The sequence below is a fragment of the Pristis pectinata genome, chromosome 35, assembly GCF_009764475.1.
Source record: "Pristis pectinata isolate sPriPec2 chromosome 35, sPriPec2.1.pri, whole genome shotgun sequence".
NCBI lineage: Eukaryota > Metazoa > Chordata > Chondrichthyes > Rhinopristiformes > Pristidae > Pristis > Pristis pectinata.
In genome coordinates, this window is record NC_067439.1 from 8,688,131 (window position 1) to 8,712,101 (window position 23,971).

At 45.0% G+C, this 23,971-nt stretch overlaps 1 protein-coding gene across 1 annotated transcript in view; it reads left to right on the top strand.

The window, feature by feature from the left end:
* The first annotated feature begins 6,526 nt into the window (after window positions 1-6,526).
* ptgir (prostaglandin I2 receptor) overlaps window positions 6,527-23,971 on the top strand; it is a 49,138-nt gene continuing 31,693 nt past the window's right edge. The window contains exon 1 of the mRNA XM_052044373.1: window positions 6,527-7,603. Coding sequence (XP_051900333.1) covers window positions 6,806-7,603 — 798 coding nt within the window. The 5' untranslated portion in view covers window positions 6,527-6,805. The remainder of the gene's footprint in view (window positions 7,604-23,971) is intronic.

The following is a 23,971-nucleotide window of genomic DNA, read 5'->3' on the forward strand; positions in this document are numbered from 1 at the left end:
CAGCAGCATCACAGGCACATAGCATCATATAACCAGAATTCACAATAAAAACATAAATTAAACATAAATTATGCAAGAAAGGACACAATTAGAACAAAAAGTATATTTTAGTGCAAAGTGATCAAGTGGTCCTAGTGTTGCTATACTGAGGTAGTGATTAGTGTTGTGCAGGTTGGTTCAAGAACTGAATGGTTGAATGGAATTAGCTGTTCCTGAACCTGGCGGTGTGGGACTTCAGGCTTCTGTACCAGCATGGCCCGGACGGGTTGTTGAAATGAATTTAGTGGTTCTTTGACTGCACAGACTATCTCTGGAGATTATCCAGCAAATGAAGCCATTGTGGCGACTTACCGTCTAGTCGGGCGAACCGGCTCGGCAGTCGGGTCGCGCGGCGTCGGAGCGACGAGGCCCAAGATGGCGGCGGGCCTCGTCTTTCCGAGCGACGGGGAGAACCCGCGCGCGGGAAAGTCCTGATGACGTAGGACTTACGTCATTGCCGGTTTTTTGGGCGGGAGTTTTTCTCCCTTAAAGGGCCCGCACAAGGCGGGAAAAAAAACCAGTTCTGTTTGGCAATCCTCCGAGTAGAGTCTTGTTTTATTCCGCGGTAGCAACCGCTACACCATCGATATTCTGGGCCATGAAGACATGGACTGGGGTAATTACATTCATATCTAAGGTCATCCATCCCATTTCATTTACAGGTGAAGATCCCTCTCCAGCTCTGTATCACTGCTGAATTCCACTTTACCCTGTTTATCTGCTGGTGAAGCTCTCACACCTGCCCTTGCACCCTGAGACTTGACCATTTCAATGCCTTTCCTTGACTTACTCTCCCTGAACTCTGCTGCCCATGTGCTAACCCACACCAAGTACTGTTCAGCCACATCCCCTCTGCTTGCTGACCTATATAGGCTCATAGCTAAGTTTGATTTTAAAATTCTCCACCCATTGCAAATCACTCCATGGAATCACCCGTCCCCATCTTCATAATCTCCTCCACCTTCAGAGACCTCTGCACTCTGATAATTCTGACCTCTTGATTTTAATCATTTCACCATAGACGACCTCTGGTTCCTGAGTTCCAAGTTCTCAAATTCCCTCCTTAAATCTCACCATTTCCAACATAAGAGGACATTTTGGCCTATCAGGTCTTTGCCGATTCACAGAGAATCCCATTCCCTACTAACTCTCCCTGTAACCTATTCTTTCCACATGCCCATCAGCTCCCCCAATTTCTACCACTCACCTACACTGTAGGGGTAATTTAAAGTGCACAATTAACCTGCCAACCCAAAAGCCTATAGGATGTGGGAGGTAACCGGAGCACCTGGAGGAAACCCACGTGGTCTCATGGAAAATGTACAAACCCCACACAGACAGCGCTTGAGGTCAGGATCGAACCTGGCTCTCTCCTCCTATAATACAATCCTTAAAATCCTTCTCTTTGGCTGAGCTTTTGTGAAGCATCTTACGTTGTTTTTCTATGTAAAGGTAAATAGTAACAACTTTAATGAAAGTTGTTGCTATTGATCGAGGGATAAAAATTGGCCAGGGCACTAAACCCTAAACCTCTTCTAGGAAATATAGCCCGAGGATTTTTTTCATCCATCTGACTGGGCTAACACAAAGAGGCACTCGAGGACCTGAGTTATAGGGAGAGGTTGGGCAGGCTAGGACTTTATTCCGTGGAGCGTAAGAGACTGAAGGGTGACCTTATAGGGGTGTATAAAATCACGAGGGGCAGAGATAAGGTAAATGCACACAGACTTTTTCCCATGAAAGGGAATCAAAGCTAGAGGGCATAGGTTTAAGGTGAGAGGGGAGAAAGGGACCTGTGGGCAACTTCTTCACACAGAGGGTGGCAGGTATATGGAATAAGCTGCCAGAGAAAGTGGTTGAGGCAGGTACAATAACAACACTTAAAAGACATTTGGATAGGTACATGGATAGGAAAGGTTCAATGGAATATGGGCCAAATGCTGGTAAATGGGATACTTAGCTGGGCATTCTGGTCAGCATGGATGAGTTGGGCAAAGGGCTTGTTTCTTCTAAACACATTCCTATTGTAAAATCTCATGCAATTGGAAGTGTGACATTCCCTCTGTACCTTCAATAGCAGTTACCTTGGCCACATTGAGAACTTCAGGTGCTATCTAGTGATGAATGACTCTGTGTGAAGTTAAGGACCCATTGACCTCCAACCCATCTGCCCAGGGGTTACAAAATGAAGGGCAAGTAGGGGTTATACCCCTACTTGCGGACAAACTTATGCTTGACTGTAGCAGTAATGGTACAAATAAGTGGTTCGCTAGGCTATTTGAGAGACCCTTAATAGTGAACCAGGTGGGTTGAGTCTGGAGTCCGTGTTGTGGGCTCTAATGCCCTTCAGTTCCCCTCACCAAAAGGACTGCAGGGCTTCAAGGAAGCAGCCCACCATCACTTTCTCAAGGGCAATTAGGGCTGGCCAATAAATGCTGGTCACGCCAGAGGAGCCCACATCACAATAACTAAATTGTGTGCAATGCAAAGTGTGTTTAACATGGTCCTCCCAAAGCACAAATTTACATCCATGGACATTGCTCAACACATTGCCTTATCACCCCTAATACTAGGAAGCTCTAACGCCAAGCTTTCCTTGGATTTCAGTACAATCTAGACCAAAGTGCAAGCCTGAGAGAGTGCTGTACTGTCAGAAGTGCCAGCATTTAGTTCCTGAGGCCTCTCTATGTCTCTTGGAAGGATGTAAATCTCTATAGTATTATTTGGAAGAAGAAAAGCAGAGTTCCTCCCATCGTCACAGCCAATGTTTTATCTCTCAACCTACACAGAAACAAATCATCACATTACTGCATATGGGATCTTGCTGTGTGTAAAATAGTTGGTGTAGTTCTCTTATATTCCATACTTTGGGAAAATATCCCATCATAGTAATAAGGGCTTTGTAGATCATTCTCCCACTTTAGCCTTGCCTCCATCAAGTAAGGCCAAATTTAGGCACAGTATTGCAGACAAAACCTTATAAAAACATAGAACATAGAACAGTACAGCACAGGAACAAGCCATGACATCTGTGCCGATCATGATGCCAAAGTAAATTAAACCTATCCACCTGCACATGATCCATATCCCTCCATTCCCTGCGTATTCATGTGCCTGTCTAAATGCCTCTTAAGTGCCACCATCGTGTCTGCTTCCACCACTTCCCTCGGCAGCACGTTCCAGGTACCTGCCACTCTCTGTGTTAGAAACTTATTCCGCACATCTCCTTTAAGTTTGCTACTCACATCTTAAAGCAATGTCCTTTAGTATTTGACATTTATACCCTGGGAAAAAGATGTTACCTACCCTATCTATGCCTCTCATAATTTCATGAACCTCTGTCAGGTCTCCTCTCAGCCCCTGACGTTCCAGAGAAAACAACCCAAGTTTGTCCAAGAGCTCATTGCTTTACTTGCTTGGTATTTACAGTTTAGTCAGCATTTCCCAATTCACTATTATTCTCTTCAAACAGTCCTTGTAGGATCAAGTTCCACAGTCTCAATAGTCAGTGTACAAAAGCTTCTTTGAAATTCTTTATTGGGTTTATAATTTGTAATGTCTGACCATCTTTAATAGTTGCCAGGACAGTGAATAGTTACAAGTAATGTTTACAAGGAATTACATAGAAATTGCTGGACAGAAACGTGCCATTTGCCCCAACTGGTCTACATGAATATCCTACCAAATTTCATCTAACCTTTAACATATATTTCCATTCCATTCCTTACATGCTCACCTTCCTTTTAAATGTATCTCTGTTGCTTGTCTGAACCACTTCTTGTGCAAGCAAGTCCCTCATTCTTGCTGCTGGATTAAAAATAATTCTTCAGTGCTCCTTATTGAATGTATTAATGACTTATTATTATGTTAAATAACAAGATAGGCATGATAGACTGAATGGTCTCTTCTCTGTTGCATCACTCCACAATTGTGTGATGTCTACCCTATCAATAATTTGAATGTCTTTGGTGGGTTAATCCCTGAGACTTCAATTATTTGAGAAGAAAAAGTCAAAGCTTGATCAGTTTTCCATAATAGTTATAACATCTCAGTTCTGATATTCATCCTTATACATCTTTTAACACCTTCTCCAGTGCCTTTCTATCCCATGATTAGTACTCTGTCTGGTCCAAACAAAGAACTGCATTGGTTTAACAAAACTTCTCTTTTTTTCATTCTAGCACTGGAATAATGGCCACTAAATTTTGGTTATTTTTTGGGGATTATTAACCTGGTCAAAGAAGCTTCAGTCTGTAGATAATGGAATAAGACCATTCAGACTGTTGACTTTTGTTGTTCAGCATCAGTTGACTCTGTCCAGGTCTGATTAGAATCATTATTGTTCTTCTGTTCACAGCTAGATGCTTGAACAACCCCATAATATTCCTGGGATTCAATGATATGGTCTGAGTGCCTGTGTTCTGAGCTTCATAGAGTCAGAGTCATGTGACATGGAAACAGGCTCTTCATCCCATCAAACCCATGCTAACCAAGCAACCATTTACACTGATACTACAATGATCCCATTTTATTCTCCCCATATTTCCATCAATTTGCTCCAAATTTTACCACTTATTTACATACCAAGGAGAAGTTACAATGCTCAATTAACCCACCAACTTGCATGTCTTTGGGATGTGGGAGAAAACGGGAGAACCCAGGGGAAACCTACATGGTCACAGGGAAAACATACAAACTCCACACAGACAGCACCCGAGGTCAGGATTGGAGCTGGGTCACTGGAGCTGTGAGGCAGCAGATCTACTAGATGTGCCACTGTGCTGCCTATAGAATCACAATAAACAAGAGGAGTCCACTTTGCCTATTCTTGTGTGCTGGTGTTTTACTCTACTCTATGGTATATTTGAAAACCAAAAGTAGTAGCTTTTGTGGAAATAAAAAAGTTAACATTCCAGAACTAAGACCCTTCTGATGAAAGGTCTTCGACCTAAAATGTTGTCTCTGTTTCTCTCTCCACAGACCAGCTGAGCATTTCCCGCAATATCTGTTTTTAGTTTTAAATATCACGTATATGCATTTTTTTTATTTTGCTGTTGCTATTGTGTCAGGACAGAGATCTGCTTTTGGTAGGTAACAGCTGAACATACTCTGGGCGAGGTTATCCAGCGTTTAGTTTATTGGCTTATTATTGTCACATATACCGAGATACAGTGAAAAAACTATTGCTTGCGTGCCATCCAGACAGATCATGCTATACATAAGTACATCAAGGTAGGAAAAGGAAAAACAAAATGCGGAATATAATGTTGCAGTTACAGAGAAAGTGCAGTGCAGGTAGACAAATAAAGCGCAAGGGCCACAATGAGGTAGGTTGGGAGATCCAGAGTTCATCTTTTAGCATATGAGAGGTTGGCACGGTAGTGTAGTGGTTAGCGTAACATTATTACAGTGCCAGTGATCAGGGTTCAATTCCCTCCGCTGTCTGTAAGGAGTTTGTACATTCTCCCCATGACTGCGTGGGTTTCCTCCGGATGCTCCAGTTTCCACCCACATTCCAAAGGTGTACGGGTTAGTAGGTTAACATGCGTGTAATTGGGCGGTGCGGGCTCATTGGGCTGGAAGGGCCTGCTACCGTGCTGTATAGATAAAGTTTTAAAGTTTAAAGGTCCATTCAAGAGTCTGATAACAGGGGGATAGAAGCTGTCCTTGAGCCTGGTGGTACGTGTTCACGCTTTTGTATCTTCTGCCTGATGGGAGAGGGGAGAAGAGAGAATGACCGGGGTGAGTGAGGGTCTTTGATTACATTGGCTGCCTTTGCAAGGTGTAGATGGAGCCATATTGACCTTATTGTGGTGGGAGCTTCACCAATAGGTAAAGAAGAAAGCTGCTTTTTGCAGTGGGCTTCTTGCCCATGTGGGCGTGATTCCTGCCACACCTTTACCTCCACACACTGGAGTGCAATGTGGATCGAGTGCTGAGCATTCCTTGCAGTGTACAACCATAGAATCACATAATGGTAACTGCAAAAAAAGAGGCCTTTCAGCCCTACTACTCGACTGGATACCAGATGAACAAGGACGAGATCCCTCTAACTGTGTCTAAACAATCCCTGGATACTCCGGAGCTGTACTGAGGTGGTGTCAGTGGTGGAGTCTCTTGATTTAAATCCCTGCCTCTCAGATGAACATAAAAGATCTCACGCCTACCATTTTGAAAAAGTATGCGGGGGGGGGGGGGGGAGGATGCGAATTTTCCCCAATGTATTGGTAGATATTTGTCACTTACCAAACTCACTGAATGATACTAACACCAGTGCAGTAGTAGAGTTTATTTAAATTAAGTGGCTAAAAAAAAGAGGGATGGTTCCTAGCGGGGTTGTGGAGCTTTGGTGACTGGGGGAGGGTGGAGTGGAAATACAAGGTGGGTTTCAGATTCAAGCCTCCCTGAGGTTAATTTAGGCTTCGGTTTTCGAAGGCGGTACAGCTTTAAGAGTTTGTGTGCTTCTCGCTCGGAAATGTCAGTTCCCGAGGTCCCGCCTCCGATTCTCAGATACAAATGAAGGGGAGCCTGTCTTAGTTTCAGATCAAGACAAGTGACCAGCTCTCTCTTCTCTTCTCTGCGCCTCTGCTTCAGCCAGGGTCCAGCGAGTGCCTAATAGGAAAGGTGTTAGCATGAAAGTCAAGCAGAGCAGAGGATACACGGTTGGGCACCGGCTCCCCACACTTGGAAACTTTTGAGGAACTTTGTGTGTGTGTGTGTGTGTGTGTGTGTGTGTGAGAGAGAGAGAGAGAGAATCTCCGCAGCAATGAATAACACCACATGCGACGAAATGACCGAGATCCTGGAAGACAGCAAGCCTCTGGTGAGCATCCTGATGTTTCTGTTGGGTCTACTGGGGAACCTTCTCGCCTTGGTCATCCTGGGGGTGCACAGGAAGGAACTGCGGGCCAAGTCCTCCGTCTTCCTAATCTTGGTGACCGGGCTCGCTGTCACCGACCTGCTGGGAACATGCTTCCTGAGTCCCATAGTGTTCGTGGAGTACGCCAAGAAGAAATCCATGATTGGCCTGGTTGGGGGCCGCACTCTCTGTAACCTCTTCTCCACTGCAATGATCTTCTTTGGGCTGGCCCCCACTCTCATTCTCTGTGCAATGGCGGTGGAGCGTTGCCTGGCGATCAGTTACCCCTATTATTACTCCCAGCACATCAGCAGAACCTATGCCAAGGTTGTCCTGCCGTCCATCTATGTCTTCAGCGCCTTGTTCTGCGTCCTGCCCATGCTTGAGTTCGGAGAGCACAAGCAGTACTGCCCAGGGACTTGGTGCTTCGTCAACATGAAGTCCAAGGACACCTCCGAGGTGGCTTTCTCGCTGCTGTACGCCAGCCTCATCGCCTTCCTGATCGTGGCCATCCTGCTGTGCAATGCCTCGGTCATCGTCAGCCTCTGCAAGATGCACAAAGGCCAGAGGTCGAGGAGGGGTTCCGTGCTGAGCTCGCAGAGGCGCAGGAGGAGTGTGTTCGGGCAGAGGGAGGAGGAGGTGGACCACCTCATTCTGCTGGCTCTGATGACCACCATATTCGGCATCTGCTCTCTTCCCCTGACGGTAAGCAGCGTTTCCACGTGTTCTTAAACCAAACTCGCTCGTTTGGATCTTTCCGTGCGCAAGTTGGCCACTCTTTTTTCACTGTGGGCCGACAGTGTATCAATGGGGAAACCTAGCTTGGAACTTTCAGTCTGGGATGTGTTGGTGGCGAGTACAGTTCCTTGCCCGGGGCGGTGTAAACAGTTAGATTCAACGAAAGAAAGCAAAACAAAGAACTCTGGATTTAAGACCCGGTGTCAGTGAAAGGTGGAGCTGTCAGGTTACTCGCTGGCCATTCCGCCTAGTTGTAATAAAAATGAACGAGCGCCGGAGGATTGAATAAACAGCTGTCAAAAATGGATTGGAAAGGTACAACGGGAAAAAGAAATGTAGAACTGGCAAGGTTGTGACAATAGAAGGGGATCGTTCTGCCCATTGAATCTATTCTGGCTCACAGAGCAAGCCCATCAATCCCATTCCATCACTTATTTGCCTGTAACCTAACCTCTCTCACATGCCCCTCAACTCCCCGATTCTCCTATCACCTACCTACACGAGGGGTAATTTACTATGGCCAGTTAACCCACAGTTCATCTTTGGGATGTAGAAGGAGTGCTTGGGAGGAACCCGTAAGGTCAGATGGAGAATGCGCAAACTTCACATAGACAACTCCAGAGGTTAGGATCGAACCTAGGTCACTCAAGCTGTGAGACAGCAGGACTACCACTGTGCCACTTGTGGGGTCAATTGGTTTCCTTCTGACTTTGACAATTGTATTCTATGCATCAGTAACGTCCCATCAGAGAAAGAGTTCTGCTATCCTTACCTGGTCGGGTCTATATGTGACTCCCATCCGACAGCATCCTCACTGGTTTTTAATTGTGCTTGGAAGCAGCCAGCAGTTCACTCAGTCAGGACAACTGGGGCTGAACAGCCTAGTAAATGTCAGCCATCGTGGACGGCACAGTGCCACAGCTGGTCGAGCTGCTGCCTCACAGCTCCAGAGACCCAGGTTCAATCCTGACCTCTGGTACGGTCTGTCTGGAGCTTGCAAGTTCTCACTGTAACGGCGCAGGTTTCCTCCGGGTGCTCCACTTCCCTCCCACATGCCAAAGACACGCGGTTTGGTAGGTATATTGGCCACTGTAAATTGATAGTGTGGAGGTGAGTGGTAACATATGCAGAGAGCAATAACATAGGACTGGCGTAAACAGGTGCTTGATGGTCAGCACAGACTTGGTGGGCTGAAGGGCCTGCTGTATATATCTATGTCTCAAATTAAGATTATAGCCTGCTCAATACAGGAAATAGTTTCTCCAATGTTTTCATATATTTTCTCGAAAGTTAAATTTGAGCTTGTGTTACAGTTAAGGAAAGGAGTTCTGTCTTGATAGAGCAGTATAATTTGATGTCTGAGTGTCTTCAATTCATTTGTCGCATGAGAAGATGCTCTATAAATTCTCTTAATGTCAAAGCATGTTGTCACAACTCTGACAAACTGCAATGTCAGGCCGACTTATGACCTCAAAATAAATTTGGAACCTCTTTATAATGCCACATCTCTGGTATTATATGACAGTTTCTGGATAGTTTTCTTGATATGAATGAAAGCAGGGGAGATAAAATTCTTAACAAGCTTTCAAAGAGCTTTATTTCAAAGTCTTATATTCAATTTGTTAACCTTTTCTATTGTAAAAGTCTTGATATTAACAATATCAATGCTAATTTATCAATTGCTGCCTTCCAACACAATGTATACATTGGTGAAGAACTGGTCCTACTTCTGGGATTCTGGTGCCTAACACATGTTAACTGTCCATTGCGCAACCTGGGGAGGGCTGCACTGTGAGATACTGCCTTTCAATGAGAGGTTAAAGTCATTTGCTGAGTAGGCAGACATGTCCTGCCACTTTTCAAATCAAAGGTACTAGAGTTCTGAGTAAGATTTATACTGATATTTACTCAGCAGTGGTTAGCATCTGGAGTGCACTGCTTAAAAAAAACTCTGTAACCCCGCGACCTTTTGAAATCTCTGTGCCCCTCCGATTCTGGGTTCATGTGCAGTCCAATTTTTATTGCTCCACCTCAGCTGTATTATCCTAAACCCTGGAATTCCCTCTGTAAATTCTCCACCTCTCCACCTCTCTCCTTTAAGATGCTGATTAAATCCTACCTCTTTGACTGAGCTTTTGGTCACCTGCCTTAATATCTCCTTATGTGGCTCAGTCAAATTTTGCCATACAATGTTTCCGGTCCAATATACTTTTTAAAGCAAGATTTATTTCCCGTTGTTGTTTGCCTGTTATTTTAAAACAATCTAGTTTCATACATTGCATCGAAGGAATTATTTAGCTTATTTAAATAAAATTGTACCACCTTCCAATCACTCGGTGTAGGTTGAGGAAGCTTGCAAACTATACAATGATCTTAAATTTAATTGATAGAATCTTCAGAGATCCTGCTGTTGGATAAATTGGCTTTTTACAGATATATGTGGTTGATAATATTGAGCTATTGTTTACTGCGACTGGCTTCACTTCTCTCCACTGTCCAGCTGTGTCTATCACTCAGCATCGAGCCACTGTTTCACATTGCATGGTTATTGCCTCTTATATGAAGCAGCATGATGTAGATGACAGCAAGATTACTGGAAATGAAAGCTGGATTAGGGCACAGCACAGGTGGAGTTGGATGGGGGTGGGGGAGATGTTTAGCCCTACAAACCTGTTTCAGAGGTTTACAAGAGAAGTTCCCTCCCCATGCTTTCCATGGAAAGTTAGTATTTCAGGTTAAAGACCTTTCATCAGAACTTCCTCACTCTCTTCACACAGCTCCATATCAATCCCAAATACCACCATGTCACTACCTCTTACATGAGTTCTCCATCAAACCAAAGTTAATTCCACTGCCCTAATCTCTCTGTCTCTGTCTCTCTCTGTCTCTGTCTCTCTCTGTCTCTGTCTCTCTCTCTCTGACCTCAATCTCTCTCTCTCTCAATCTCTCTCTAGCCCCAAAGGGTTGTGAACAGGTTCCTCTGCCCTGTCTGGTATCAGTCCCACACTAATGTACTGAGAGCATTTTTTCCACAGAAACTCCAGGGAACAGTTGTGGCAGTGGTGGGTCAGCCATTTAGTACCGAGTCATTCTTTATGTAAATGTTTGGAATTCTCCACTTCAAAAGGCTGTGGACGATCTGCTGTTCGGTATATTGAAAACAGCAATTGTTTGGTTCTTGGGCACTTAAGACCTGAGGGAAATTGGGGATCGAGCTGGAAAGGCACAAGATAAAATGATCGTATTGAAAGGCAGAGCAGCTTCAAAGGCTCTACGGTCTTATGCTTCTTTTTCTTATGCTCTAAAACTAACTCCACTGTCCTGCTCTCTCCCGCAGTTTTGTACTAATCCCGAAATATCCCTTCTAATCCACTCACTTCTCATATCTCTGTATAAATACCAAACCATTCCCACTGCCCCACTCACTTCCCACTACTTTGTATCGATCACAAACCATTCTCTGTATCCTTCTCTCTTCTTTCTATGCATTTAGAGGGAAGCTAGTTAAGCAACTAAGGTAGAATGGAACAGTTTGATGGTACAGTGCAGAGAGAATTTTACTCTTTATCGCACCGATGCTGTCCCTGTCCTGGGAGTGTTTAATGGGACAGTGTAGTGGGAGAGTTGCTCCATATGCCAATCTAAACTGTGCCTGTCCTGGGAATGCTTGATTCATTTTCTCAGTTTTAGCATGGAAACTATGGCATTTACTGGCTATTTTTAAGTTCGATTTTATTGCAGTAGGCATACATACACAGGGTATAAATGCCTTGAAAATTAGCTTTTTGCAGCATCAGCACAGTACATTACAAACATGACAAACATAAATTAACAAACTTAAATTGATATAAATTATACAAAACTCACACAACAAAATAAACATAATGATATTAGTGCAAGTTGAAAGAGAGGAAAAGAAATATAGTCCGAGGTAGTGTTAGAGCTTTTCAGGTTGTTTCAGTAACCTGATGGCAGTGGGGAAGAAGCTGTTGTTGAACCTTGAGGTGTGGGTTTTCAGGCTCCTGTACCTCCTGCCTGATGGCAGCAATGAGAAGAGGACATGGCCTGGATGGTGGGGGACCCTGATGATGGATGTTGCCTTCCCAAGACATAGCCTCTTGTAGATGTCCTCGATAGTGGAGAGAGCTGTACCCATAATGGAACTGACTGAGTCTACCACTCTCTGTAGCCTCTTGTGTTCCTGTGCATTGGAGTTTCCATACCAGGCCGTGATGCAACCAGTCAGAGTGCTTTCCACTTACATCTGTAGAAGTTTGCAGAGTCTTCGATGCCATGCCGAATCTCCTTAAACTTCAAAGAAAGTAAAGACACTGGTGTGCTTTCTTCATGGTTGCATCTATGTGCTGGGCCCAGGATAGGTCTTCCGAGATGTTGACACCCAGGAACTTGAAGCTGCTTACACTTTCCATTGCAGACCCTTTAATGAGGGTTCTCCTGACTTCCCCTTCCTAAAGTCCACAATCAGTTCCTTGGTCTTGCTGATGTTGAGGGCAAGGTTGTTGTTATGACATCACTCAACCAGCTGACCTACCTCACTCCAGTGCGCCATCTCAACACCATCCATGATTCTGCCAACAACAGTGGTATCATCAGTGAATTTGTAGATGGCGTTGGAGCTATGCTTAGCCACACAGTCATAGGTATAGAGAGAGTAGAGTAGGCTTTTAGTTAGCCAAAAAGAAGAAAAAGCTCTACACTAGTTGAAAGGTTTGATGTAAATATTTTCAGAGTATGCCAAACATGAGTTTCATAAAGTGTGGCTGAGTCTACTAATGACTGTACTCTGTAGGAGTGAGAAATCTTCTTTACTGAAGAACACTGCTAACACAGCTCGGGTTTTGCACGAATATGTCACAGTTCTATGCCTTGTTAATTTTTCTCTCCACTTGAACAAGGGCCTGATGATACACAATGACGTTAAAATGGACTTTCAGCACATGTATCAATGAACCACAAATGCTGATGTTGAGTGAATTATCATGCTTTTCATCAGAGTAATATTCTCTTGGAGACTTGACATAAGATTGATTAGAAAAAGATAGCTAGGCTTACCTTATGCTGCTTTAGATGGAGAGGGTCATAAATGCCAGACAAATTACACATTTCCGATTAACAGAGGCATCTGAGCTAGATCTGTGTATTGGTAATTGGTTTATTATTGTCACGTGTACCGAGATACAGTGGAAAGCTTTTGATTGCATGCCATCCAGCCAGATCATTCCATACATAAATATATTGAGGTAGTATGAAAGGAAAACAATAAAAGAATGCAGAATATAGTGTTAAAGTTACAGAGAAAGTGCAGTGCAGGTCGACAAATTAAGTGCAAGGGCCACGAAGAGGTAGATTGAAAGATCAAGAGTTCACCTTTTAGTGTATAAGAGGTCCATCCAAGAGTCCAACAGTGGGACAGTGGCTGTCCTTGAGCCTGGGTTTGATACTAAATTTATTTGACCAAGTCACAGAATAGATCTTTATACTGATGTAATTAAAATAAAAAATGAACTGTGAGGATGGTGGATTAGATTGCAGAGTTAGTAGTTAGGGTGTCACAGAGTTATACAGCATGGAGACAAGCCCTCCAGCCCACTGAATCCACACCGATCATCAAGCACACATTTACATTCATTCTACTTTATTCTCCCCACATTTCCCTCAATTTTCTCCAGATTCTACCACACACCTACACACTAGGGATAATTTAAAGTGGCCAATTAACCTACCAACCCATGCAGCTTTAAGATGTGACAGGAAACCAGAGCAGCCAGAGGGTGTTTCTCACAGGGGGGAGAACACGTGAACTCCACACCAACAGCACTGGAGGTCAGGACTAAACACATGTCACTGAAGTTGTGAGACAACAGCACTAATTGCTGCACCACTGTGCCATCCTATGCTGGACCATTGATACAGAAATACGAGTTCAAATCCCACTATGGCACAGGGGAATTTAAATTCAAGTAAGTCAATAAATCTGGAAGTTAAGAAGCTTCTCTCAGTAATTCTGACCATGAAACAAGTGGATGGTTGTAAAGTGCTATCTGATTTGCCAACGTTGTTCAGGGAAGGAAATCTGCTGTCCTTAACTGGTTTGGAATCTATGTGACTCCAGACCCAATAACAAGGTTGAATCTTAAATGCCTCCTCAGGAATGGACAATAAACAAAGCCTCAGCCTTGATAAATGCAGATAAGGAATGAAGGAAGGCATTGACTGAACACTCTACACACTGACCTTGCCACACAGATAGATTTTTGTGGTGATGTACATGTACCTCAGTACATGTGACAATAATAAACCAATTTAGCAATTTCCTATGCATCAACCAAAGGTAAGACAATGAGGGTATTGTGGCGACTCACCGTCTAGTTGGGTGAACCGGCTCGGCAGTCGGGTCGCGCGGCGTCGGAGCGACGAGGCCCAAGATGGCGGCGGGCCTCGTCTTTCCGAGCGACGGGGAGAACCCGCGCGCGGGAAAGTCCTGATGACGTAGGACTTACGTCATTGCCGGTTGTTTTGGGCGGGAACATTCTCCCTTAAAGGGCCCGCGCAAGGCGGGAAAATAAACCAGTTCTGTTTGGCAATCCTCCGAGTAGAGTCTTGTTTTATTCCGTGGTAGCAACCGCTACATTGGTGACCCCGACGGTCCAAACGGCTTTTGGACCCACGAAATGGACGACAGCGCAGCAGCCAACGCAGTGGCCCTCAAGCTGCCCACCTTTTGGACACTTCGGCCCAGCGTCTGGTTTGACCAGGCCGAAGCGCAATTCCACCTTCGGCAGATCACCTCCGACTCCACGAAGTACTACCATGTGGTTAGCTCTCTGGACCAGGAGACAGCCGCCCAGGTTGGAGACTTCATCCAGTCGCCTCCGGAGGAAGATAAGTACCCGGCTTTCAAAGACCTTTAGATCCGGACCTTCGACCTCTCCCGTCGTGAGCGCGCCGCCCGCCTGCTTCATCTGGATGGCCTGGGGGACAGATCCCCATCCGCCCTAATGAATGAGATGCTGGCATTGGCTGAGGGACACAAGCCATGCCTGATGTTCGAACAGGCCTTCCTCGAACAGCTCCCCGATGACATCCACTTGTTGTTAGCTGACGCCAACTTCAGCAACCCCCGTGAGGTGGCCGCCCGGGCAGATATCCTGTGGAGGGCCAAGCGCGAGAGCGGTTCGTCCATCAGTCAAATCACCAGGCCGCGAGCCCAACGGCCGCCTCGCCCGGCCCCAGCAACTGAGCAGCCACGCCCCAGGAACGCAGACGACGACACGGGTGACCAGCTGTGCTTCTACCATCAGAGGTGGGGTGCGGAGGCCCGTCGATGCCACCCACCCTGCAAGTTTCAGGGAAACGCCAGGGCCAGCCGCCGCTGATGGCTACGGCGGCTGGCCGCCGACAGAGCCTCCTCTTCGTTCAGGGCAAGAAATCTGGATGGCGTTTCCTCATTGATACTGGAGTGGAGGTCAGTATTTTGGCCCCGACAGGCCGCGACACTCGTGACAGGCCACCAGGTCCTCTACTCAATGCCGCCAACGGTACAACGATATGGTCTTTCGGCACCCGTACGCTTCAATTACACTTTGGCAGCAGCCGTTTTACCTGGACCTTTACCCTTGCCATCGTCGCCCGACCACTCCTAGGAGCCGATTTCCTTCGGGCCCACAACCTGTTAGTCGACCTGCGCAGGAAGCGGTTAGTCCACTCTAGCACTCTCCGGACCTATCCCCTGGGAGAAATCAGCCCACCAGCCTCGCGCCTGGACTCCATTTCCCTTTCTGGCGACGATTTCGCCAAGCTCCTAGCCGAATTCCCATCGATTTTGGCACCTTCGTTTACAAATTCTAGGCCCACACACGGGGTACGACACCACATCATTACCACAGGGCCACCCCTTCATGCCCGAGCACGACGATTACCTCCAGACAAGCTCCGCCTGGCAAGGAAGAGTTCCGTCACATGGAGGAGCTGGGGATTGTTCGCAGGTCAGACAGCCCCTGGGCCTCCCCCCTGCACATGGTCCCCAAAGCCACTGGAGGGTGGAGGCCCTGCGGCGACTACCACAGGCTGAATGACGCCACCACCACGGCCTACCATCCTCAATCAAACGGGTTGGTGGAACGTTTTCACAGCCATCTGAAATCGGCCTTGATGGCCCTCCTGAAGGGTCCTAACTGGGTTGACGAGCTGCCTTGGGTCCTGCTCGGCATACGCACTGCCCCCAAAGAAGACCTCCGCACTTCGTCAGCTGAGCTTGTATACGGGGCGCCACTAGTTGTCCCCGGGGATTTCATACCTGCCCTTCGGGACCAAGGGGAACAACCCCCAGCAGTCCTACAAAGACTGCGCGAGAAGCTTGGTGCCTTGGCCCCGATTCCCACCTCATGGCACGGTCAAGCCCCATCCTGCCAGCCCAAGGAACTACGGGACTGTAAGTTTGTTTTCGTTCGCAGGGGGCACACCTCGGGCGCCATTGCAACGACCATATGAGGGACCGTTCCGAGTCATACGGAATAACGGATCCACTTTTATTTTGGACATTGGAGGCAGGGAACAGGTTTTCACGGCGGACCGCCTCAAACCGGCCCATTTGGATCTGCAACAGCCTGTCGAGGTTGCCGCGCCGCGACGCAGAGGCCGCCCCCCCTAAGCAGCAGCTGGCACAGCCCACGGACCTTGGGGACTGTATCGCCGGTTCTGGGGGGGGTTGTGTGGCGACTCACCGTCTAGTCGGGCGAACCGGCTCGGCAGTCGGGTCGCGCGGCGTCGGAGCGACGAGGCCCAAGATGGCGGCGGGCCTCATCTTTCCGAGCGACAGGGAGAACCCGCGCGCGGGAAAGTCCTGATGACGTAGGACTTACGTCATTGCCGGTTGTTTTGGGCGGGAACATTCTCCCTTAAAGGGCCCGCGCAAGGCGGGAAAATAAACTAGTTCTGTTTGGCAATCCTCCGAGTAGAGTCTTGTTTCATTCTGCGGTAGCAACCGCTACAGTATGTTAATTGGCCTATAGCAAAGCAGGCAACAGACATTGACTAAGGTATTTTGCACCATTGTGACTGAGTTCAAGGCAGCCTCCACACCAGCCAAGTTATTTTGCCACTTAGCACAGCAAACATGGTCATAGGCATATTTGCTCTGTCTATCAATAATTGGGATATTTGTGTACTCAGAGTCAGTCAGCACTCACAGCACTAATTTTGGCTGTCTGGGTTTTCTGTCCTCAGAAGTTTTTACCATCCATCCATGTGAATTACTTTTGTCCCAACAAAGGTGATTAAATCTTCAGAGGTGCCTTGTCAGTTACAGTGTACTCCCATTGTAAATATGTGATTTAACAGAACTATATGTCAGACACAAAATACTGAAGTAAACAATGTCATTATAGCTACTGACATTGTATTGAATCATCTGCTGTTATCTTTGTTCTTAAGTGTATGAAAATATCATGTATTTTGAATTTGGGGAGATCTACAGAGAGGGGCTCCAAGAGAATGCCTGCTTGTCATGATAAATAAAGACCTTTATGTTTATCAGCTTCAGTGTCTCTCCAGTTACTCAATTCACAGTCACAACACAAGGAATAAAGACCCAAACTGTCTAACCTCTCTTGAGGACAATCCTCTCACCCTCGGAATTAACCTGGTGCATCACCTGTGGACTGCCTCCACTGCCACTATATCCATTTTTAGGTAAGGGGACTAAAACTGTGCACAGTATTCCAGGTGTGGCCTCACTAACACCCTGTACAACTGTAACTAAACCTTCCTTTCTTTAACTTCAACCCCTTCGCAATGAAGGCTGCCATTCCCTTTACCTTCTTAACTACTTGTTGGACTTGCCTGTTAACGTTTTGTGATTCATGCACTAGAACACTTAGCTCCCTCTGAAATTCACACAGTTGCAGCCTCTCTCCACTTAAGATAAGATTTCTTCATTGGTCACATGTACGTCGAAACACACAGTGAAATACATCTTTTCCATAGAGTGTTCTGGGCGCAGCCTACAAGTGTCGCATCCATCCTTTGATTCCTTTTACCAAAGTGTATGACCTCATACTGCCCCATGTTAAACTCCATTTACCAAGTTTCTGTCCAATTATGTATTGGTTTATTTTTGTCACTTGTACCGAGGTACAGTGAAAAACTTGTCTTGCATACTGATCGTACATGTCAACTCATTACACAGTGTAGTTACATTGCTGTTGCAAAATCACAATGTCCTCATCACAACATGCCTTCCAGTTATTCTTGTATAATCAGCAAACTCGGAAACCTAACATTTTGCTCCATCCTCCAGGTCATTAGAACCACTCCTCCTGTTTCCCAGCCCTGAGTTCCTGTCATATTTGCTCATCCACCCAGGGTCTAACAACAGGCTAAATGCTATGCACACCACTCAGAATTACTTTCTGCTAACCTTTCTCAGTATAAATTGTACACAAAAGGCATCAAGTCGTATGGGGAGAGTGCTGGAATATAGTATTGAAATAAAGGATCAGGATGGTGAAGCAGGCTCGAAGGGCTGAATGGCCTACTCCTGATCCTATTTCTAATGTTTCTATGGGCCTCCAAAGTATTGTGAGGTAAACAAGCACTTGCTCTTGTGTCTCCACTTCGCTTAGAGGTTCTTTTTGACATTTTGTGAAGATGTTGAGATCCTTTCAGATTGTCAGTTTGTTCTATGACCCCCCCCCCGTAATGCAGCAGTGTGTCCCATTTACTGCTCTGGACTGCAGGTTAATTGCAGTGGAAATGCATTATCATAAAAAAATCCTTCAGGATGTGCACTGATGATATAATGGCATTGAAACTGGAATTTATAACTTGGAGCAATATATGAGATTTAATCTTCTTTACGAGAGTCAGGAATTTAAAGGCACTTGCAGATTTTCGCTGAATAATACATAGGGCTAGTTAAGAACTCCAGAAGTGAGTATTGTCAAAACGGAAGGGGGTGGGGGTCCCTCAGAGAACAATTGGAGCAATGCACAACATGCAGGAGGAAGTCAGCAGGTCAGGCAGCATCTGTGGAGGGAAGTGGACTGTCGACGGGTCGAGACTTTGCATCTGGACTGAAAGAGTGGAGAGGAGATAGCCGGTATAAAAAGGTAGAGGGAAGGGGTGGAACGAGAGCTGGCAGGCGGATCTGGTGGGGGGTGGGTGGGTTTAATAGGTGGATGGGGGAAGGGAGAGTGGGAATAGCACTAGAGGCTGGGAGGTGATAGGTGGAGGTGTCAAAGGGCTGAAGATGATGGAATTTGATAGGAAAGGAAGGTGGATCGTGGGATAAAGGGAGGGAGGTGGAAGGTGGGGAATGTAGATGAGAGTAGTTGTGGAGGAGACTGTGGTCACTGTAAAATCAAGTATCAAGGTAGAATTGATGTGGGGGGGGGGGTCAACACTGATCTTACTGAATGACAGAGCAGGTAATGGGCTGAATGGTTTATTCCTGCTCCTGTTTTTATGTTCTTAAGTGATCCCAGTGAAGAGGCAAGTGCAAATCTCAATAAGAAATGAATTTTACCTTTTGGTTTGTCACTTATAAAAAAATCAAAAGCTTCTTCCTCCAAATCACTCTGAAGTTACCGCGCTTATCTGTCCTAACAGTTCCATTGTCAGTGAGATGACGCATTTCCACATGACTCACTTTACTTCCTGCCTAACTATCTGCTGGTTGATAGTTTCCTGAACTGAACTTCTCAAATCATCATTTTGTTGCAACGCTGTGTAAGTGTAGGTGTTGGACAAGCAAAGTACGTGACTGCTATCATTCAAGTTCGATTTTGCATTTCTGTCTAGCTGAGTTTTAATAAAATTTGTGGTTTTAACCCATTGGCTAGGAGATTAATTGTTGGCTGTATTATCTAACTCTTGAGTTCAGAGGAGATTTACGAGGATGATTCCAGGAATGAAAGGGCTTACGTATGAGGAGCATTTGTCGGCTCTTGGACTGTACTCGCTGGAGTACAGCAGAATGAGAGGAGACCTCATAGCGACATTTAAAATATTGATAGGAAAGGACAGATTAAATGTGGCTAGGCTGTTTCCCTTGGTGGGTGAGTCCAGGACCAGAGGGCACAATCTTAGAATTAGAGGGTACAGTTTCAAAACAGAGATGAGGAAAAATTTCTTTAGCCAGAGGGTGGTGAATTTGTGGAACTCCTTGCCACGTACAGCAGTGGAGGCCAGATCAGTGGGGGCATTCAAGGAGGAGATAGATAGATATCTAAATAGTCAGGATATCAAGGGATATGGGGATAAGGCCGGTAATTGGGATTAGAATAGTTTTTTTTTCTTCTTCTTCCCCCATTCCCCATTTCTCATTTCTATTTCACTTTCCTTGGAGCAGACTCGATGGGCCGAATGGCCTGCTTCTGCTCCCTTGTCTTGTGATCTTGTGATCTTGTGAAAAGACGTGAGACATGATACCGTGGTTTTAGCAACATTTTGAAGAGTAGAGGATTTTTTCCTGGTCTCTTGGTGAATACTTATTCCACAATCAATGTCACTAAACCAAATTATTAATTCATTGTCACACTGCTGATTGTGAGACATTGTTGTGCAGAAATTGTACACTGTATTTCCTCCAACAGAACAGTTACTACTAGTAGCCTATTGGCTGTAGAGATTTTAGAACATCTTTAAGTCACGAATGGTGTATAGAAATGGAAATCTGTCTTTTAGTAGGGCATACAGAATGTTATGAAAAGCTTACCAATGGGTCAGTGTTCAAATGAGCAACAATTATACAGGGTAGGAAAATCCCAAGCTCGGAGTCTGGTGCAGATCATGTCAGCTGATGTCACCTGGGGCAGTATTAATAATTTGGTAAAAGGAAGCTATCTGGGGTTTCTATTCTTGGCTAACCCAATGGGTTTCACTATCTTGTCTTTAAAAAGAAAGTAAGACTTTCATTTACATAATGCTTCAAAAGTCACAGAGCACAAAGTGCACCCAGTGTTTGAGGAGAGGCCACTGTACAGAGCATGGCAGTCAATTATTGCAAAACAAATGGAGACAGATAGCAATCAAATGAGAACTAGACCACCCAGAAGGGGTTTGACTGTGGGCCAAAAATTGCCTTGGATATTGGGAAGAACTACCAAGCTCTTCTACAAAATGAGAGGGCATCAGATTTAGGTTTTGTCTTAAAGACATGACCAGTAACAAGGTTCTATTCCCTGGGCTGTGCATGCCCATGCGCATAGCATCTCCAGAGCAGGACTTAAACCCACATCTTTCTGATTCCCAAGGTGAGGGGACTACCCACTGAGCCAGGAGCTAGGGCCAAATAGATGTTGCCACATAATGAATCAGCCATGCAGAATTGCTGGTCAGATGAGGATACAGAGATGTGCTGGTCCATGTGAAATAAATCTGAGCAGGAGTCAACATCATCAGCAGAGGAGATGGAAAAGAAAAGAAGTTGTTTTGAGGAACTGAGCTTTGATGTGACTCAATTCATTTCTCTTTGGTCTCACTGTTTCATTTGCTCTGCTTCTGTTGAGTTACCAAGGATTAGATTTCTCATCTGTAAAAATATTTTGATATATATGGTCCTTGTGAATAAATAATTGTACAGTAGTTTTAATATAGAAAAGAGAAATCGCCTGAACCTCTGCCAATATCTTTGAACAGAGTCTATATCTAACAATGATTAATGTAAACAGAAACGCAATGGAATAAACTCCATTCTATTCTCACCTATTATACGTAAGCATAAAAGGCCAAGCCCCTTTCCATTAGTCCTAACTTGTATCACAAGAAATTTCAATACAGTCACATCTTATCCCTGGAAGATAAATCTATTGCTGTTCACTCTTATTGGACAGAATCCTTATGAAATTTCCCAATCACTCCTAACAATCCAAGCATCTATTCATGATTCAATGGATTAGAATCCTAATTAATCAAACATCTTCCCATTCATTCCCTATTATTGAGATCTAAAACACCAAAATCTGTCTCATTTGATAGTTATGCAACATCTAAACAGTTAGGCTCCCTCAGGTATCTCTGTATACCTACAACAAAAGAGCAAGAGGAGGTCATTCAATGCCTTAAGTCTGTTCCACTCTTCATTTAGATCAAAGTTGGTTTGTATTTTTACACCATTCTCCTGCGTTAGTTCCATTTTCCTTAAATATCATGGAGTCATAGAGTAATACAGCACAGAAACAGGTCCTTCAAACCAGCTCATTCATGCCAACCAAGATGCCCATCTAAGCTAGTCCCATTTGCCTGTGTTTGGCCCATATCCCTCTAAACCTTTCCTATCCACGTACCTGTCCAGATGTGTTTTAAATGCTGTTATTGTATCTGTCTCAACCACTTCCTGTGGCAGCTCATTCCATATACACACCACCCTCTGCACGAAGAAGTTGCCCCTCAGGTCCCTTTTATATCTTTCCCTTCTCACTTTAAACCTATGCCCACAAGTTTTTGATTCCCTTTCCCTGGGAAAAAGACTGTGTGCGTTCACTCTCTACTCCTCATGATTCTATACACCTCTATAAGGTCACCCCTCAGTCTCCTACACTCCAAGGAATAAAGTCCTAGCCTGCTCAACTCTCTCTGTGACTCAGACCCTCGAGTGCTGGCAACATTCTTGTAAATCTCCTTTGCACTCTTACCAGTTTAATGATGTCTTATCTGTAACAGGGTAGCCAAAACTGTACACAGTACTCCAGGTGCAGCCTCACCCATCATCTTAAACAACTGCAACATAATGTCCCAACTCCTATACTCAATGCCCTGACTGACAAAGGCCAATGCCAAAAGACTTCTTCACCAACCTGTCTACCTGTGATGCCATTTTCAGAGAATTATGTACTCCTTGGTCTCTCTGTTGGTTATCCTTAACTAACAAGAAAAAAAGTCAACTGAATCTTTGAAATTTTCTATTCATTTCAACCAACAGTTCTCTGTGGGGACAGAGTTGCTGATCTCCATTCCCTTTATGTGAAGCAGTCCTCCAGGTGTTAGATCTAAATGCCACAACTTTAATTTTATGTCCCTTGTTCTTGACTGCCTGCACCAGAGGAAATAGTGTCTCTGTATCCTATTAAATCCTTTCAATTCACCTTTTTTCATTTACTCCCTCATAAGATGTGTGTATTGCTGAGAGGTGTGGATTTATTCTCCATCCATTATGATTTGCTAACCCTTCCAGAACTAACTAATAGGTCAGTGTCCACCTCACTGGTGCGTCTAGAATCACATATAGACCAAACTGTGTGAACCAGGTAGGTTTTTTACTAGATTACTAGATTAACCACTCAACTGTTAACCTTCAACAGAATGCGAGGCTAATCTTCACAGTCCACATTCATAATTGAACCCTCTAAATCCAACCGATATTCTGGTAAAACTGCACCCACTCCAAATCTAGTTTATTGTTTGTGCGGTATGGTGCCTCGAACTGAATTTACTCTCCTATATTGGGTATAACCAGATAACCTTGCAGAGCCTCCGTGCCTTTGTGTACTTGCACTCTACCACTCCATTCATTACAACAGGAACTGCACTTCAAAAAGTATTTTATTGGCTGTAAAGTGCTTAGGGATGTCCTGAAAGACATGTGAAAAGTGCTATAGAAATGCAAGTCTTTCATTTATTTGTAATCCTTTTTAAATTCCAGATATTTATTTATTTATGTAGAGAACGGTAGCAAGGTGGTTAGATTACCGAGTTAACAGCTACAGTTCTGGGTCACTGATCCAGAGACTTGAGTTTGAATCCCATCAATAATCTGGAGTTAAAACTGGGCTCTCTAACCCGTGAAACTACTGGATTGTTGTTTAAGAACAAACATCTGGTACACTATTTTCCTCCAGGGAACAAAACCTTTCATCCTTACCCAGTCTAGTCTGTATGCGGCTCTAGCCTCACCAATGTGAAAGACTGTTAACTACGTCCTCAGTTCAGGGGCAGTTGTACAATAAATGCTGGCACTGCTAGCAAAGTCCACACCTCATGCATGAATGAAAGACATAGGCATCATTTCTGAACCTTTCCATGGCCTCTTAAGTGATTTCTGTGCATAGACTGTATAAAATCCTGAGGGGCATAGATAGGGTGAATTCACACAGTCTTTTTCCCATGGAAAGGTAATCAAAAACTGGAGGGCAGAGGTTTAAGGTGAGGGGGGAAAGATTTATAACGGACCTGGGGGGCAACTTCTTCATGCAGAGGGTGGTGTGTATTTGGAATGAGCTGCCGAAGGAAGTGCTTGAGGCAGGTGGAATAAAAACATTTAAAAAACACTTGGACAGGTACATGGATAAGAAAGGTTTGGAGGGATATGGGCCAAAC